General features: G+C 37.9%; 1 protein-coding gene across 5 annotated transcripts in view; it reads left to right on the top strand.

Annotated features, from left to right (window-relative positions):
- The window catches only part of FAT3 (FAT atypical cadherin 3), a 717,681-nt gene that overhangs the window by 591,863 nt on the left and 107,268 nt on the right, over nucleotides 1-18,550 (top strand). For all 5 annotated transcript variants that reach the window (XM_057553401.1, XM_057553405.1, XM_057553404.1 and 2 more), the window contains 2 exons: nucleotides 11,130-11,405; nucleotides 13,864-14,074. In XM_057553401.1, coding sequence (XP_057409384.1) covers nucleotides 11,130-11,405; nucleotides 13,864-14,074 — 487 coding nt within the window. The remainder of the gene's footprint in view (nucleotides 1-11,129; nucleotides 11,406-13,863; nucleotides 14,075-18,550) is intronic.

Here is an 18,550-nt window from a genome sequence, read left to right on the forward strand (position 1 = left end):
CATCCTCTCCAGCATTTATTGTTTCTAGATTTTTTTGATGATGGCCATTCTGACTGGTGTGAGATGATATCTCATTGTAGTTTTGATTTGCATTTCTCTAATGATTAATGATGTTGAGCATTCTTTCATGTGTTTGTTGGCAATCTGTATATCTTCTTTGGAGAAATGTCTATTTAGGTACATGTTAAAGTATGAAATTAGAACACTCCCTAACACCATACACAAAAATAAACTCAAAATGGATTAAAGACCTAAATGTAAGGCCAGACACTATCAAACTCTTAAAGGAAAACATAGGCAGAACACTCTATGACATAAATCCCAGCAAGATCCTTTTTGACCCACCTCCTAGAGAAATGGAAATAAAAACAAAAATAAACAAATGGGACCTAATGAAACTTAAAAGCTTTTGCACAGCAAAGGAAACCATAAACAAGACGAAAAGACAACCCTCAGAATGGGAGAAAATATTTGCAAATGAAGCAACTGACAAAGGATTAATCTCCAAAATTTACAAGCAGCTCATGCAGCTCAATAACAAAAAAACAAACAACCCAATCCAAAAATGGGCAGAAGACCATAAATTCAATTTTTTAAAAATAAGTGTGATCACCAAAATCTGGAAATGTAGAAAATATTCTAAACTATGACTTAACATCCAGAAACAATAAGGGAAAAGATTGATGCATTCAACTACATGAAAATAAAAATAAAATCTTTGCATGGCAAAAAAAAATTACCATAAACAAAATAAAGATAAATGACAAAATTGAAAACATTTGCAATGTGTATCATCATGCTCCCAAAATAAAGGGAAAAAAGTACCATCTAACCCGTAGAAGAGTGAACTGATATAGTTTTAACAGAAAAAGAAATGCAAATGGTTCTTAAACATATGAAAAGATGCTCAACCTCACTCATAACAAGAGAAAGGAAAATTTAAAATACAGTGAGATGACAATTCTCATCTATCAAATTGGCCAAAAGCCCAAAAGTTTTACAGCATGCTCTGTTGGCAAGGCTGTGGGAAGACAGTCATTCTTAAATACTGCTATAGAAAGGCAAAGTGATCAAACTTACAGGTAGGGGAATATGGGAAGTATCTCACAAAACCATATAAGCACTTCTCCTTTGATTCAGCGATCCCAATTCTAGGGACAGAAATATACGTTAGCAAAAACGTGAAAAGACACAAGCACAAGGCTCTTCATTGCATGGTCATTCGAAGAGCAAAAATAGGAATGCACATCAATAGAGGACTGATTGAGTTAACTATGATACATTTATCCATGGAAAAGTATTTCTGTACTGCTGTAGCATGGTCTTCATGATATAAAGCAGCAACATTATTGACCTTTTGAGTCAGATAGCTCTTTGTTGCAGGGGGTTATCCTGTGCATTTTAGGATGTTTAGCAACTCCCCTGCCTTCTATCCACTAGGTTCTAGGAAAATCCCTCCCCCGAGCTGTGACAACCAAAAATGTCTCCAGACATTGTGAAATGACCCCAGGAGACAAAGTCATCCTCAGCTGAGAACTATTGATATAATGCAGCGGTCCCCAACCTTTTTGGCACCAGGGAGCGGTTTCATGGAAGACACTTTTTCCACGAGGAGGGGAGGGGGAATGGTCCAGGTGGTAATGTGAGTGATGGGAAGCGATGGAGAGCGGCAGATGAAGCTTCGCTCGCTTGCCTGCCGCTCACCTCCCACCGTGCAGCCCTGGTTCCTAACAGGCCACGGACTGTTACCGGTCCACCGCCCAGGGGTTGGGGACCCCGGATATAATGTTAAGTAAAATAGCCTGTTGAGGGGAGTGTATACAGTATGTTAATATTAATAAAATAGATGGATAAAATGTAACATAACTGGAAAAAAAAAAAGGTTACCTGAAGAAGAAGGGAATACATGAAAGAGAAAAGATACAGAAGCTAAGCTTGACTATAACTTTTTGTAAATTTAACATTGGTAATTTTACATATAATATAAAACAAAATTAAATGTTAAAAAAGCAAGTCTAAAATTTGAAAGTAAATGGAAGCAGATGAACATATATGTGTATCCAGTTGGGAGCATGCATGCACAGGGAAGAACTATTCTAAGTGACTTTACATATACTAATTTGACTGTATATGCCTAGTGGGATAAATCCGAAGGACAAAAAGACAAAATAATATCAAATTAGTTTGAATGACCATAATTGTAATGTGATTATAATAACAATGTTGGTGTTATTTGGAGACTTGAGCATGTATTTCAGATATGTGAACATTCAGATAGGTGACTAATTATGGTGATGTCATTGAGCATGAGAAAGAAGATAGACAGGTAAAAAGAATGAGATTAAGTAAAAACCTTGATGGGTACCTTAATATTGTCTTTTGTTTTGTTCTTTATTGAAGTATAATTGACTTACAATATCGTATTAGTTTCAGGTGTGCAACATAATGCCTCGATATTTTTATACATTACAAAATGATCACCATGATAAGTCTACTTACCATTTGTCACCATAAAAAGTTACTATAATATTATCAATTATACTGTATTCCCTTTGCTGTACATTACATCCCTGTGACTTATTTACTTTGTAACTGGAAGTTGTACCTCTTAATCCCCTTAACTTATTTCACTTATTTCCCTACTTCTCTCCCTTCTGGAAACCACCAATTTGTTCTCTGTATCTATGAGTCTGTTTCTGTTTTGTTATGTTTGCTTTGTTTTTTAGATTCCACATATAAATGAAATCATAGAGTATTTGTCCTTTTCTGAGTTATTTCACTTAGCATAATACTCTCTATGTCCATCCATATTGTCGCAAATGGCAAGATTTCATTCTTTTTTATAGCTGAGTAATATTCCATTGTGTGTGTGTGTGTGTATGTATATATACACACACACACACACCCCACCTTCTTTATCCGTTCATCTATTGATGGACACTTAGGTTGCTTCCATATCTTGGCTATAGTAAATAATGCTGCCATGAACATAAGGGTACATATGTCTTTTCGAATTAGTGCTTTTTTTTCTTCAGAAAAATACCCAGAAGTGGGATTTCTGGATCATGTGGTAGTTCAATTTTTAATTTTTTAGGAACCTCCATACTGTTTTCCACAGCAGCAGTACCAATTTACATTCCTACTAACAGTGCATGAGGGTTTCCTTTTCTCAGCCTCTTCATCAACTTTTGTTATTTGTGGTCTTTTTGACCATTCCAACAGGTGTGAAGTGATACCTCATTGTGGTTTTTATTTGCATTTCCCTGATGATTAATGATGTTGAGCATCTTTTCATGTGTCTGTTGGCCGTCTGTATGTCTTCTCTGGATAAATGTCTATTCAGGTCCTCTGCCCATTTTTTATTCAGGTTGGGTTTTTCATGTTGAGTTGTATGAGTTCTTTGTATATTTTGCATATTTAACCCCTTATCAGATATATCATTTGCAAATATCTTCTCCCATTCAGCAGGTTGCCTTTTTGTTTTGTTGATAGTTTCCTTCACTATGCAAATGTTTTTCAGTTTGATGTAGTCCCATTTGGCTTTGTTTTTGGCTTTTTTGGCTTTTATTTCCATAGCCTGAAGAGACATAGTCAAAAAATATATTGCTAACACAACGTCAAAGAGTGTTATGCCTGTGTTTTCTTCTAAGAGTTTTATGATTTCAGCTCTTACATTTAAGTAATCCATTTTGGGTTATTTTTGCATATGGTGTAAGAAAGTAGTTCAGTTTGATCTTTTGCATATAACTGTCCAGGTTTTCCAACACCATTTACTGAAGAGGCTGGCTTTTCACCATTGTGTATTCTTGCCTCCTTTGTCATAGATTAATGGACCATATAAGCATAGGTTTATTTCTGGGCTATCTGTTCTGTTCCATTGATCTATGTCTCTGTTTTGGTGCCAGTACCATATTTCATTGATTAATGTAGCCTGGTAGGATAGTTTGAAATCAGGTAGCATGATACCTACAGCTTTTTTCTTCTTTCTCAAGATTGGGGTCTTTTGTGTTTCCATACAAATTTTAGAATTATTTGTTCTAGTTCTGTGAAAAATGCCAATTTTTTTGATAGGGATTGCATTGAATTTGTAGATTGCCTTAGGTAGTATGGTCATTTTAACAATATTAATTCTTTCAATCTAAGAAGATGGTATATCTTTCCATCTGTTTGTGTCATTGTCAGTTTCTTTCATCAGTGTCTTATAGTTTTGAGTACAGGTCTTTTACCTTCTTGGTTAGATTTATTCCTAGGTATTTTATTCTTTTTGATATAATTGTAAGTTGGATTGTTTTCTTAATTTCTCTTAATTTCTTAGTTCATCATTAGTATATAAAAATGCAGCAGATTTCTGTATATTAATTTTGTATCCTGCAACTTTATGGAATTTATTTATCAGTTCCAATAGTTTTTTGGTGGTGGTGTTAGCATTTTCTATATATAGTATCATGTCATCTGCAAACAGTGACAGTTGTACTTCTTTTCCAATTTGAATTTTTACATTTCTTGTCTGATTTCTGTGACTAGGATTTCCAATACATAAAAGGATTTCCAATTGCATGAAAATGATGAGAGTGGGCATCCTTGCCTTGTTCCTTTCTTACAGGAAATACTTTCAGTTTTTCCTTTCTTACAGGAAATACTTTCAGTTTTTCACCATTAAGTATGATGTTGGCTGTGGGTTTGTCATATATGGGCTTTATTATGTTGAGGTGTGTTCCCTCTATACCCACTATGTTGAGAGTTTTTATCATAAACGGATGTTGAATTTTGTCAGAAGCCTTTTCTGCATCTACTGAGATTATCATATGATTTTTATTCTTCAATTTGTTAATATGGTGTATTACATTGACTGATTTGCGGATACTGAACCATCCATCCTTCCATCCCTGGGATAAATCCCACTTGATTATGGTGTATGATCCGTTTAATGTATTGTTGAATTCAGTTTGCTAATATTTTGTTGAGGATTTTTGCATCTATGTTCATCAGTGATATTGGCCTCTAATTTTCTTTTTGGCAGGTATCTTTGTCTGGTTTTGGTATCAGGGTTCCGTGGACCTCATAGAATGAGTTCAGTAGCCTTCCTTCCTCTTCAATTTTCTGGAATATTTTGAGAAGCATAGATACTGACTCTTGAAATGTTTTGTAGAATTCACCTGTGATGCCATCTGGTCCTGGACTTTTGTTTGTTGGGAGTTTTTTGATTACTGATTCAGTTTCAGTACTGGTAATTGATCTGTTCATATATTCTACCTTCCTGATACAGTCTTGGGAGATTATAAGTTTCTAGGAATTTATCTGTTTCCTCTAGGTTGTCCATTTTATTGACATAAAATTTGTCATAGTAATCTCATGATCCTTTGTATTTCTATGGTATCAGTTGTCACATCTCTTTCATTTTTAATTTTATTTATTTGGGCCCTCTCCCTTTTCTTCTTGATGAGTCTGGCTAAAGGTTTTTCTTGTTTCCTGAGGTAGGCTTACATCATTATGCTTCCCTCTTAGAATTGCTTTGGCGGGCTTCCCTGGTGGCGCAGTGGTTGAGAATCTGCCTGCTAATGCAGGGGACACGGGTTCGAGCCCTGGCCTGGGAAGATCCCACATGCCGCAGAGCGGCTGGGCCCGTGAGCCACAACTGCTGAGCCTGCGCGTCTGGAGCCTGTGCTCCGCAACGAGAGAGGCCCGCGCATCGCGATGAAGAGTGGCCCCCGCTTGCCACAACTGGAGAAAGCCCTCGCACAGAAACGAAGACCCAACACAGCCAAAATCAATCAATCAATCAATCAATCAAACATACGCATCTGATTCAAGATCCTCATTAAAAAAAAAAAAAAAAAAAAAAAATCTACACTTACCTTATTCTAAGAAGAGAGAAATGTAGCAAAAAAAAAAAAAAAAAAAAGAAAAGAAAAAACAAATACAAACAGAAAAACCACCGAAGAGACATAGCTTCTATGGAGGCAAACTATACCTACAATATGTAAGATTCAAACAGAAAATATATTAAAAAAAAAAAAAAAAAAAAAAAAAAAAGAATTGCTTTGGCTGCATCCCATAAATTTTGGGTCATTGTGTTTCCATTTTCATTTGTCTCCAGGTATTTTTTTGATTTCTTCTTTGATTTCCTCAGTGACCCATTGGTTGTTTAGTAGCATATGGTTTAGCTTCTACATCTGTGTTTTTTACTTGTGGTTGATTTCTAGTCTCATAATGTGGTGGTTGGAAAAGATGATTGATATGATTTCAATATTCTTAAAGTTATTGAGATTTATTTTGTGGCCTAGCACGTGATCTCTCCTGGAGAATGTTCCATGTGTGTCTGAAAAGAATGTGTATTCTGTTGCTTTTGAATGTAATGGTCTATATATTATATAAATATATATATATATCAATTAAGTACATGTGGTTAATGTGTCATTTAAGGCCAATGTTTCCTTATTGATTTTCTGTCTAGATGATCTGTCCATTGGCATAAGTGGAGTGTTAAAGTTCCCTACAATTATTGTATTACTGTTATTTTCTCCCTTTATGTTTGTTAATATTTGCTATATGTATTTATGTGTGCCTATGTTGAGTAAATATATATTTACAATTGTTATATCTTCTTGTTGGATTGATTCCTTTAACATTATGTAATACCCTTCTTTGTCCCTTGTTACAGTCTTTGTTTTAAAGTCTATTTTGTCTAAGTATTGCTACTCCAGCTTTCTTTTGATTTCCATTTGCATGGAGTACTTTTTCCCATTCTCTCACTTTCAGTCTGTACCTGTCTCTAGATCTGAAGTGAGTCTCTTGTAGGCAGCATATATGTAGGTCTTGTTTTCTTTTTTATCCATTCAGTCACTCTATGTCTTTTGTTGGAACATTTAGTCCATTTCCATTTAAAGTAATTATTGATGGATATATACTTATTGCCATTTTGTTAATTGTTTTCTGCTTGTTTTTGTAGTTCTCCTTTGTTCCTTTTCTTCTCTTGCAATCTTCCCTTGTGATTTGATGACTATCTTTAGTGTTTGTTTGGATTCTTTTCTCTTTATTATTTTTGTGTCTATTAAAGGCTTTTGATTTGTGGTTACCATGAGATTCATATATAACATCTAATATGTATGGGTATCTATTTTAAGTTGATGATTTCTTAAGTTTAAATGCATTCTAACAGCCCCACATTTTTACTCCTTTCCCCCCACATTTTATGTTTTTGACAACATATTTTACATCTTTGTATTCTGTGTATTCCTTATCTACTTATTGTAGATAAAGATGATTTTACTGTTTTTGTCTTTTCACCTTCCTACTAGCTTTATAAGTGCTTGGTCCACTACCTTTACTATATTTTGCCTTTACCAGTGAGATTTTTCCCATCATAATTTTTTTAATTTCTATTTGTGGCCTTTTCTTTTCCACTTAGAGAAATCCCATTAACATTTCCTGTAAGGTTGTTTTAGTGGTGATGAACTCCTTTAGCTTTTGCTTGTCTTTAAAACTCTTTATCTCTCCTTCAGTTCTGAATGATATCCTTACCAGATAGATTATTTCTGGATGTAGGCTTTTTTCCCTTTCAGCACTTGGATATATTATGCCATTTCCTTCTGGCCTGCAAATATTCTGCTGAAAAGTCAGCTGATAGTCTTATGGGAGTTCCCTTGTTTATAACTAGTTGCTTTTCTCTCGCTGCTTTTAAGGATCTCTCTTGGGACTTCCCTGGTTGTCCAGTGGTTAAGAATCTGCCTTCCAATGTAGGGGATGCAAGTTCAATCCCTGGTCAGGGATCTAAGATCCCACATGCCACAGGACAACTAAGCCCGAGCGCTCTGGAGCCCATGCACCACAATGAAAGATCCTGCATGCTGCAACTAAGACTCGTGCAGCCAAATAAATAAATATTTTAAAAATAAATTTAAAAAAAATAAAAATTATAAAAAAGGATCAGTATCTTTAATTTTTGACATTTTTATTATTATTTGTCTTGGTGTGGACTCTCTGTACTTACTGGGCCTGGATGTCTGTTTCCTTTCCCAGGTTAGGAAAATTTTCAGCTAGTATATCTTCAAGTATGCTCTCTGCCCCTTTCTCTCTCTATTCTCCTTCTGGGACCTTTAGTGTGCTTCTTAGTGTGCTTGATGTTGGCCTAGAGGTCTCTTAAATTTTTCTCATTTTTTTTAATTCTTTTTTTTTTTTTTTTTCTGTTTAGCTTGGGATTTCCACTATTCTGTCTTCTAGTTCACTGATCCTTTCCTCTGTATCATCTAATCTACTGTTGACTTCTTCTAGAGTATTTTTTTACTTCAGTTATCATGTTCCTCAGCTCTCTTTGGTTTTCTTTATATTTTCTAACTCTTTGTTAAAACTTATGACTCTGCTCATCCATTCTTTCCCCAAGCTCGTTAAGCATCTTTATGAACTTCTATGGGGGTAGATTGCTCATCTCCCCTATGCTTAGTTCTTCTTCTGGGGGTTGGTCTTGTTCTTTCATTTAGGACACATTACTCTGTCTCCTCATTTTACCTTATTTTCTGTGTTTGTTTTATGTATTAGGTAGTTCAGTTGTGTTTCCCGGTCTTGGAGAAGTAGCCTTGTGTAGGAGACATTCTATGCAGCCCAGCTGCACACTACCCTCTTGTCACCAGGGCTATATGTTCTAGTGGTGCCTCCTATGTGGGCTGCATGGGGTCTTTTGTTGTGGCAAGGTCAACTACTGTGGATGTGCTGGTAGGCTGTCAGCTCAGTTGGCTGCCAGGCCCTGCCACATGCAGTGGCTGCTGTCCCACAGTGGATGGAGTTGGATCCCAGTGCAGCTGGCCACATGATTCGGGGGGGGTCCCAGGGCTGGTGCCAGGCCACTGATAGACAGGGTTGTTGACAACTTAATTTTGAATTGGTAGTATCAATATGAACTCATGAAATAATTGTTTAAAACAAAACACTTTCCTGACTCTGTCCACTGAAAAAATAGCAAAGCTAGCAGCAATAAGCATTCCTAGCACCAGACTGTGGTCTCTAAATGCCACTTCTAACTAAAAAGAAACCAACACTTCTTGGAGAAATGGATAATTCAAGACTGGGGCAGAAAAAATGTACAAGATGACCCTGAAAAAATTACCAGCAGCAAATTATTAGAAAGCAAGGAAGCTATCAAAGACTACTTGGGTTGTGTCAGAACATTGCAAAAGCCAACTTGAAGAGGCTCCCCATGGCCAAGGAAGGACCATTTGTGCATCAATAAATATAGTAACTGCAGTGGACAGAAACACATCAGATGTGATTAAATTCATGAGCTCATAATGGTGCTTGAAAAAAAATACCTTATTGATCACTTTGGGAGGAGCTGAAGAACAAACTCATTATTTTGAAATGGTCAAGGAAAAGAATTCTCCTTCCCTTTCAACATGAAGTGTACTTCAGAGTAACCAAATAATTGAAGAGAACTTTCTTTTCAGAACTATTCTAGCTAATAAGTGAGGAAGAAATCATAGAATTAAAACACTACTGTTTCGTATTTTTAATGAATTAATGTTATCTATATCATGATCATCAATGGCTGCTAATATCACAGAACAAGATAGAGAACTAGATATTATGTTCTCCAGATGGAAATATACTATATCACCCATGAAAGATTTTTGTCAAAAAAAAAAAAAAGAAGGAGGGCTTCCCTGGTGGCGCAGTTGTTGAGAGTCTGCCTGCCAATGCAGGTGACACGAGTTCGAGCCCTGGTCTGGGAAGATCCCACATGCCGCGGAGCAACTGGGCCCGTGAGCCACAACTACTGAGCCTGCGCGTCTGGAGCCTGTGCTCCGCAACAAGCGAGGCCGCGACAGTGAGAGGCCCGCGCACCGCGATGAAGAGTGGCCCCCACTTGCCACAACTGGAGAAAGCCCTCGCACAGAAACGAAGACCCAACACAGCCAAAAATAAATAAATAAATTAAAAAATAAAATAAAATAAAAAAAAAAAGAAGGAAATTGAATGTGAATTTTATTGTCTCCTACATAAAACTACCAAGTTATAAGAAATACACGGGACAGAGGAACATGTAGAACAAAACCATGGTGATAAAATAAGCAAAATTCAGACTGTGGGAACTAAAGAGGGAATGGCTCAATTTTTTGATTGCCAACAATCACAACATAAAAATTGCAAAGAAATCGATGAAGATAGAGAGAGAACCTACAAATTAAAAGATAATTAAAGGAAATGTCAATCAAATGCAATGTCTGTGCCTTATTTGCATATCCTGGTTAAAAGAAACTGAAAATATATATGCACATGTACACAAACATATATAACTCATTACAAAACAATTACAGAAGTATGAACACCAACTGAATATTTAAAGACATTAAGGAATTCCTGTTTTCTCTGCTTAGATGCAGTAGTGGTATTGTGTGTATGTGTGTGTTTATTTTGAGTCCCTATCTTTTAGAGATGTACACTGAAATTATATGATGGCTGGGACTTGCTTCAAAATAATATGAGGGAGCAGGTGGAGATGAATGGTCATAAAGATGAAACAAGGTTAGCCATGAATTGATCATTGTCAAAGCTGAGTGATGAATATTCAGGGTTCATTAAGCTATTACTTTTATAAAATCTGCCTGAAAATTTTTGAAATAACTTGGGAACTTCATATTTTAACTATCATTAGTACCATGTTCTTTGCTAGACACCTCCCATCTGAAGGAGAGCCACCTCTGTATTCACACCTCCCTTTCCTCTGCCTCTTTGTTACTTATCTTGTCACTGCCTCCACATTAAGTCCACTATAAGAAGCACATAACAACAATGTAAGATAATAGGAACTTAACAAACTAAGGTCACCTTGTGATCTCTTACATTGTGCCTCAAATAATCTCCTAGAATTATCACCCCCCACCCCAGGGGCTGTCTCATCTGTTCACTTAATCATGAGAATATTGATCCTCACAGTTTATGTTACTGCTAATGTGAACTACGGGTTTATCGTCAACCTCTAATTACAGAGTGCTTTCATAAGAATCTTCCTACATATTAAAGTAGTTGCTAGAAGCTGGGATCCAAGAACACAGAGGGAAGAGAGAAGGAGGAAGCCTCTTTTACTAGAAATGAGTAAATTGGCATTAGTCATCACTCTTGTCTCCTTTTAACTATAGGTATTTATCAAAGTGCTGGATAATAATGATAATGGCCCAGAATTCTCTCAGCCAAATTACGATGTGACAATTTCCGAGGATGTGCTTCCAGATACCGAGATATTGCAGATTGAAGCCACAGACAGAGATGAGAAGCACAAGCTAAGCTATACTGTCCACAGCAGCATAGATTCTGTCAGCATGAGGAAGTTCCGGATTGACCCCAGCACTGGCGTGCTCTACACAGCCGAGAGGCTGGACCACGAAGCCCAGGACAAGCACATACTCAACATAATGGTAGGACCAAACTGCTTAATATGCTCTCCTAGCAGAATCACTGATCATCCAAGGCACATGCCTTAGCCTTCAGATGTACAGGGCCCTTGAATTTTGTAAGTAGTAGTAAATTTGGTCTTTTCAACTGCAGGGTTGCGTTCATTCTTGCCTTTTTAGTTCAGTGAGGAATTACTATTGTTAGATAGTTACTCCATATGTTTGCCAAACTGAAATATTAGATGAGCTCTACAGACAGTGGCCGCTCAGTAAAGGCTGCTGACAGCCTGATTTGAGCGGGAAGGAACAGGCCATGTTTCTGTACTGGTTCGCATCCAGAAGATTTTGTGGAAAAGTTTAAAAGAAGTTCCTTGAGAAGTTAATTACAAGGGTAATCATTTATTCAACCTGTACAATGCTCAGTCCTTGGAAGCATTTAGAGAACTGATTGATTACTTATTGCACTGGCATTGGACCTAGTGGTAAATACCGGCCCACAAAAGAGATCTCAAAACTCACCAAAGCCTACAGAGAATGTTGAATTTGGGTTCATGGGGTCTCCAAATTATGTAGAAGATGCTTTCATTTTAAAACAAAGTTTGGCTAGTTTACATAATTGGGAAGTAAAGATTAGTAATAAACACCCTTGTTTATGACCTAAAACCTGTTCCTTTAACTATCCAAGAACCCTATGGGCAATTGTACAGCCACTGCGTAACAGGGCCCCCCTGAGTTCCTTAAGACCAGGCAGGATGGCAGAGATGTAATCTTTGTACTGATTGGCTTTAAAATACACTAAGATGCTACCAATTCCCAAGCAGCTGAAGTACTGTTCCACTAAGTACTACTCTTCCTTTCCAAGTCTCTGGGCAAGAAGAAACTACAGTTCCATGCCTTTGGCTATGGTTTCCAGATGAGACTCCAGGGAACGGAAGAGGGACTCAGGGTTCATCAGATCCATCCCTCTGGCCATTCATCCATTCATTCAACAGATATTTCTCAAGCACCTACTGTATACTAAATTCTGTTCTAGGCACCGAGGATATAAAAGAGACAAAGTCCCTGCACCTTTGGACATTCGATTGGAACAGACCTAGATTTCAATAATCCCAAAGTACAGAGTCAAGTTTGGTCCTTGGGTGGGGCAGGCCGGTCTACAGACAGGGAAACTCATCACGCTCACCGGCTAGCTTTTGCATATATCTCTTCAGGAGCAGAAATCTACTGCCAGTGACTAACTCTATTCTCATGATTTCTTAAGCCATTTCTGTTCATTCTTTCCTGAACAAACTTAGAATTCAGTGCACTTACCCTGTATCATTTATCATTTATGTAATTGAATATTTAGAGCAAACAACTCCTTTATGCTGCCTTTCTCCAAGCTAAGCCCTTTTAGTCATTTTGCTCAATTCCTTTTAGGTAATATTTCTGAAAACCCCTTTCCCTTTGATAGCTTTTCTTGGTCTATTTTCTAATTTCTTCCAATCTCTCTGAAGTTAGGGGATCTAAAATTGAACAAGCAAAAAGCACACATTGGATTAATGCTACATACAATTATAGCAAAATCATGTGTTACAGTTAAAAAATTGATTAGTTGCAAGCTTCTGCCATATGCAAACCAGGGAAAACTTTAAAGCAGTCAGGCAAGGTTCTTTGGTGATTTCACAGTGCTGGGGTCTCACATTTCAAAAATTAAGATTTGGTTCATCTTCCCAGTGGTCAGGGTTCTCTCTTAGTTCTGGACCTTTATTCATGTTGGTTCTTCTTGCCTGAAATATATGCCATGCACCCACCCCCCCACCCCCCACAGCATTTTACCACTTCTACTTGCTTTTGTTACCTCTTCCAAGCTAGGCTAACATCCTTACTAATTACTCATATTCTGGCACTTACCTCTGGGCCTTGTATCTTTCTACTTACTTGTTTGGATTCCCCAGTCAACTATAAGGTTCTTGAGGTCAGGAACTGTATCTAATCCACTGCTGAACCACAAGAGTCAATCCTAGGACTTGGTAGATAATAGATGATAATAAATGTTTGTTGAATGAATGAATGAATGACAATGGCTACATTGCATTCATTAATTCCACATTTTAGTTTCCCCTTTACAAGGGCCTCCATCCACCATTCCGTTAGCAACTGTATACACAAATTCCGGGGGGTGGAGAGTGAGGGGGGGGCAAAGGAAAATGCTGTGTTTGTGATATCCTGACATCAGTTCTACAAGCACAGACTGAACACAGACCAGAGGCCAGGCGTAATGCTGAGCAATAAAGACAGAGTGGCCCCAGCTCTCACTGTGTTCACAATCAGTGTCCTCACTTTATAATAGCACTGCTTATTGAATACCTACTCTGGGCCTGGGACTGGGTCAAGCAGTTTTTGTGCATTATTTCATTTTGATTTCACTTTAGGCACAGCCAGGTGAATTCTTTGCAACTTAAAGATTTTAGTCCTACTGCTTCTTGTATTTTGCCTAAAGGTCAGAGATCAGGAGTTTCCTTATCGAAGAAACTTGGCCCGAGTCATTGTGAACGTGGAAGATGCTAATGATCACAGCCCTTATTTTACCAACCCGCTGTATGAAGCATCTGTGTTCGAATCGGCTGCTCTGGGATCAGCTGTACTGCAAGTGACGGCTCTGGACAAAGACAAAGGGGAAAATGCAGAACTCATATATACCATAGAAGCAGGTGAGAGCTGGTGCAGATTGCAGTGTCATGCATGGCATTGGACCCTCAGTAGTATTTGTCACCATGTAAAATTCACATAGTTACCACTGGAATGTCTCCAGATGAATTTTTTGGCCAAGCAACTGCCCTATTTGCACAACGATGGTGTATCAAGTTCTTGGCATTTCAGTAATATGTTTTCCATCATTGACAGCGAAGGAGGAGTTTCCTTTTACTGTGTTCAATCTCAGATTTTTCTGGAATGGAGAAGAGAGAAGAATGTGTAATAAACTCGGTGGCTTTTACTGATGGGTCAACAAGCCGTGGCCTCAGACTAAAATAACCAAAGCCTCCCATCATTTGAGGGCTGCTAGAGAGTTTGGTGAACTGAATCTTAAAGGTCAATGCTTACTTGTCAGTAGGTGAGCTGTGGGCTGTGGGCTTCAGAAATTCCTAGGGTTAGGGTTAGGTTTAGCACAAACTCACTTCGTTGAAGGTGATCTGAGTAGCAGAGTAGTTGGTAGGTACTGAACTGCTTGCTTAACCTGACAGATAAATAAATGCAGATTCTTGTGTTGTTAAATTTGAGATTTTTTTAAAAAAATCAATTTTAGTATCTAGAAAGCAAGACCATAGTTTCCTGATGGTTTGCAGTTGGACAGTTAGAAAACATTTATGACAGAAGAGATGAATGTCCAAGCAAAGACAGGACTCCGAGCCTAAAAATGACAAATATCCTTTATCTGCTCTATTTTCCCTTCCCCTGTTCTGTCTTTTTTGAATATTCAAGCCACATATTCCCAAAACGTCTGCAACATTATGTCTGTCATGCATAATGCCAAATGCTGTTTCCTTTCATGCCAGCGCTGGAAAGGCTTCTTTCCCTTGATGTAAATATGGAGCATTTTTGTGAGTGGTTGAATTAAAATATGAATGCTAGAATGACAGTTCTGGACTAAAAAATATTAGAAAAAAAGCCAATGACTTTCTTTAAAAATAGCCCCCGTATTCAATGACAATCTGAAACTATTTCCTTTATTAGGCACCTACATTTTACATGAGTCTGTGCTAAACTCTATACCAAAAAAGAAGAAAAGATGTTGGTTCAGAAAGCCAGGTACCCCAGGAGAATTCACCCCTTTCTTTTCCAGATTTCCATGGAATTTCCTTTTAGCCTAAAGCCTGACAGTATTCTTTTTTAAAACGCTATTTTTCATCTCTTGTTTATCAGAGGATATTTTAATTATTTCCTTACACAGTCCTTGTTCTTTTAGTTTCACAAATAATATAGGGAAACTTTAAAATACATATATTTAAATAATGCCACAGGAAATGTCACCTAACCCAAGAACTCTTTATGTCCGTTCTATAGTTTTCCCCTAATCTTATGTATTTTTTCTTTTCTCGTAATTCATTCATGCATATACATTGTTTCATGACATTGTAATCATTTTGATATAGGGTTTTATTTCTACTTTTCTTAACATCTTCTAAGCATTTGTCTGCGTGTGTACTTGCTTTTTATATTTGTCATGAAGGCTACTACGTATACTCCTCTCAGAGAGCCAGACATTTTGAAACCAAATTTGGAGGTTCTCAGAGTAATTTAAGAGTAATTTACCACCCAGCTGAAAATTCTGCCTCGCTTATCTTTCAGTTTCCACAGACTATAGCCGGGTGCTGAACATAGGGAAAGGACTCAGTCATTTCTTCAACAGTAGGCTAAAACTAGAGAGAAAAGTTATTTCCTTAAAACATCTTTTATATAGAAAACTCGAGTTTCCAGAAAACCCACAGGAATGCTTGGTATCTCAAAAAATAACCTTTGATTGGATGTGTAAAAAGCTAATGAGAATTACAGGACAGACAGACCTACACTTGACCTGGACTGGGTCTAGTTAAGTCAAGTTTCTTCACGGATCATGGTAGGATACAAGCAGATCCCAGATAGTTCAGGACTTTGAATCAAATAACAAGAGGTTCGTATAAAGTGTATGTTTTATTTAAGTGCTCTCAAAAACCTCAGAGAAGCAAGATTTTACTCTGTTTACTGGTGGCCATACATTTCCTCTCCCCTGTCTGGCCTAAAGTAACTACTGAACCTTTTCATTTTGGCCCAAAAGACTGAGGTGGAATTCAAGTGCAGAACTTCGAGTCTTATATTTAGTTCAGGTTTGATGTTTGGTGCCAACAGTGGCTCATGGGTGACTCTGAGACAGGGCAGTACAGGAGAGACCAGGACTAAGAAAGTGTTGAGTTAGGATGGGGGCATATTGGACCCCAAGATATATACAGATAGAGACTTAAACATCTTTTTTGATCTACCTCTCTCAATCATTCAACAAATATTTATTGAGCACCTTTTATTTGTGCCAGGCACTGTGCTGTATACCAGATTAATAATGATAAGTAAGGTCAGCACAGCTTTTGCCCAGTTGCCAAAAATCTATAAGAAGTCATAGATTCCAAGAAAGCAAGCAGAGATTAGCTTCCAAAGATTTAAGTACAGAAGAAGTGGATAAGAAGGAAGTGGATTCTAAGAAAATGGGACAGTGCATTGAAGAGGGAAGGAGGCAAAGAGCCCATTTAGACCTGACGTATAAGCACAGCATCCTGGAAGGGGGTAACAAGCAGGTCAGCAGCCATGGAACAGCAGGGTGGAGAAGCTCTACTCAAGGTCGGAAGCTGGCCTTCCTTCATCCCTGCCATATGTATCTTGCTGTGTATGTACGAGCCTGGAGTAAGAAAGAACTCACCTCAAAACTCCACATGGGACACCATAATGAGGATGTGGCATTCATCATTCAGGGTTGCACGTTGGTGCCACTGCTGGAAGGTGACCATTACTCAGGTATCTCTAAATTTTCCTCCCCTGAGATGCTAAAGTGAAATGATTCCTGCCTCCTTGTGAGGGTCTATGAATCGAATATTGGAATCACACGTAATTCCACGGTGCTATTTATTGAAAATTTGCAAGTTTGTTCATGAGCTCATTGACCTTCTCGTTGTCACCACAAAATGGTCATGTTCAGGTGGCAAAGTAAAAAATCCTGCTGACGTCAAAGATAATTTTGTTTAATATTCATATTTGGGGTCTAGAATCAAATTCTTTATCTCTTTGTTGGACTTGCTCCCTCTTGAGAAATAAGCAAGCATCTTATAGAAATAGATTTTATATGAACATGACATTTTTGTTTTCAGACATGGAAAAGTTTAGTTAATAAGTATGTAGTAAGAAGTGTGCAAATAACTGTATGTATTGTATATTTCAATAAACACATTATCTAACTGCACTCTCAATCCTGGAGCCTATCTTAATGATAATGACATTTAAACTCTGTATGTTGCCATGCTATAGCACTTCAAAAAGAAAGAAAAATTCAGATATAATTGAATAACCAAACTTTTAACTTGTGATGTAAAAAAATCTAGACACACAAGCATGTGTTCTTTGAGAAGTATGGGAAAGCCTCATGAGAGAAGCAAAAAGTAACGTGGTGAGGAATGCTGCTGTTCACTACCTGTGAGACACATTGTTTACATTCTTCAAGTTTTGTGTCCCCCATTCTCTCCTCCTCTTTTTCCACAGTGTCACGGTTCACAGCCCTTCCCATTTCAGGTTTGTCAAAGTGGGGTGCCAGTTTCTTAGTTTCATAAGGATTGTGCTCAAGTTCTTGGTTTCAGTGCTGCTTCAGATTTTTAACACTTTCTTATTTCATCAGAAACATCTCAAAAATTGAGCAAATAGAATGGTTACAGATGGAACAACTGCCTTATACATTTTGTGTCTACTTTTATGTCTGTCTGTGCATATGTGTGTGTTGGGGTGTAGGGGAGTGAAGAATAGAAGGCGAGTCCGAAAAAATTCTCACAGCTTACAAAGCAAATGGTGACTTGAGAAGAATTCGCCATACCTGAACAAACCCCCGTCACCAAGCAGTGTTTGGGATGAAGTTGGTTTTGATGATATGTATGAAACTATACCAATTCCACGTAGCAAAACTTACCTTTGGGAGAGTCTTAAACCGAATGACTATATGATAATGTTGTGAGGCGATTCCCACAGCCCTCTTCCTTTTTTATTTTTTTTTTAAATTTATTCATTTATTTTTGGCTGTGTTGGATCTTCATTGCTGCGTGTGGGCTTTGTCTAGTTGTGGCGAGCGGGGGCTACTCTTTGTTGCGGTGCACCGGCTTCTCATTGCAGTGGCTTCTCTTGTTGAAGAACATGGGCTCTAGGTGCATCGGCTTCAGTAGTTGTGGCACGTGGGCTCAGTAGTTGTGGCTCATGGGCTCTAGAGCACAGGCTCAGTTGTGGTGCATGGGCTTAGTTGCTCCGCAGCATGTGGGATCTTCCCGGACCAGGGACTGAACCTGTGTCCCCTGCATTGGCAGGCGGATTCTTAACCATTGCACCACCAAGGAAATCCCTACACCCCTCTTTCTTATAACATACACAGAATTATGGCACTGGTTTCAGGATAAATGTCTTTTTAT

This window comes from Balaenoptera acutorostrata, chromosome 9 (genome assembly GCF_949987535.1).
Source record: "Balaenoptera acutorostrata chromosome 9, mBalAcu1.1, whole genome shotgun sequence".
Taxonomy (NCBI): domain Eukaryota; kingdom Metazoa; phylum Chordata; class Mammalia; order Artiodactyla; family Balaenopteridae; genus Balaenoptera; species Balaenoptera acutorostrata.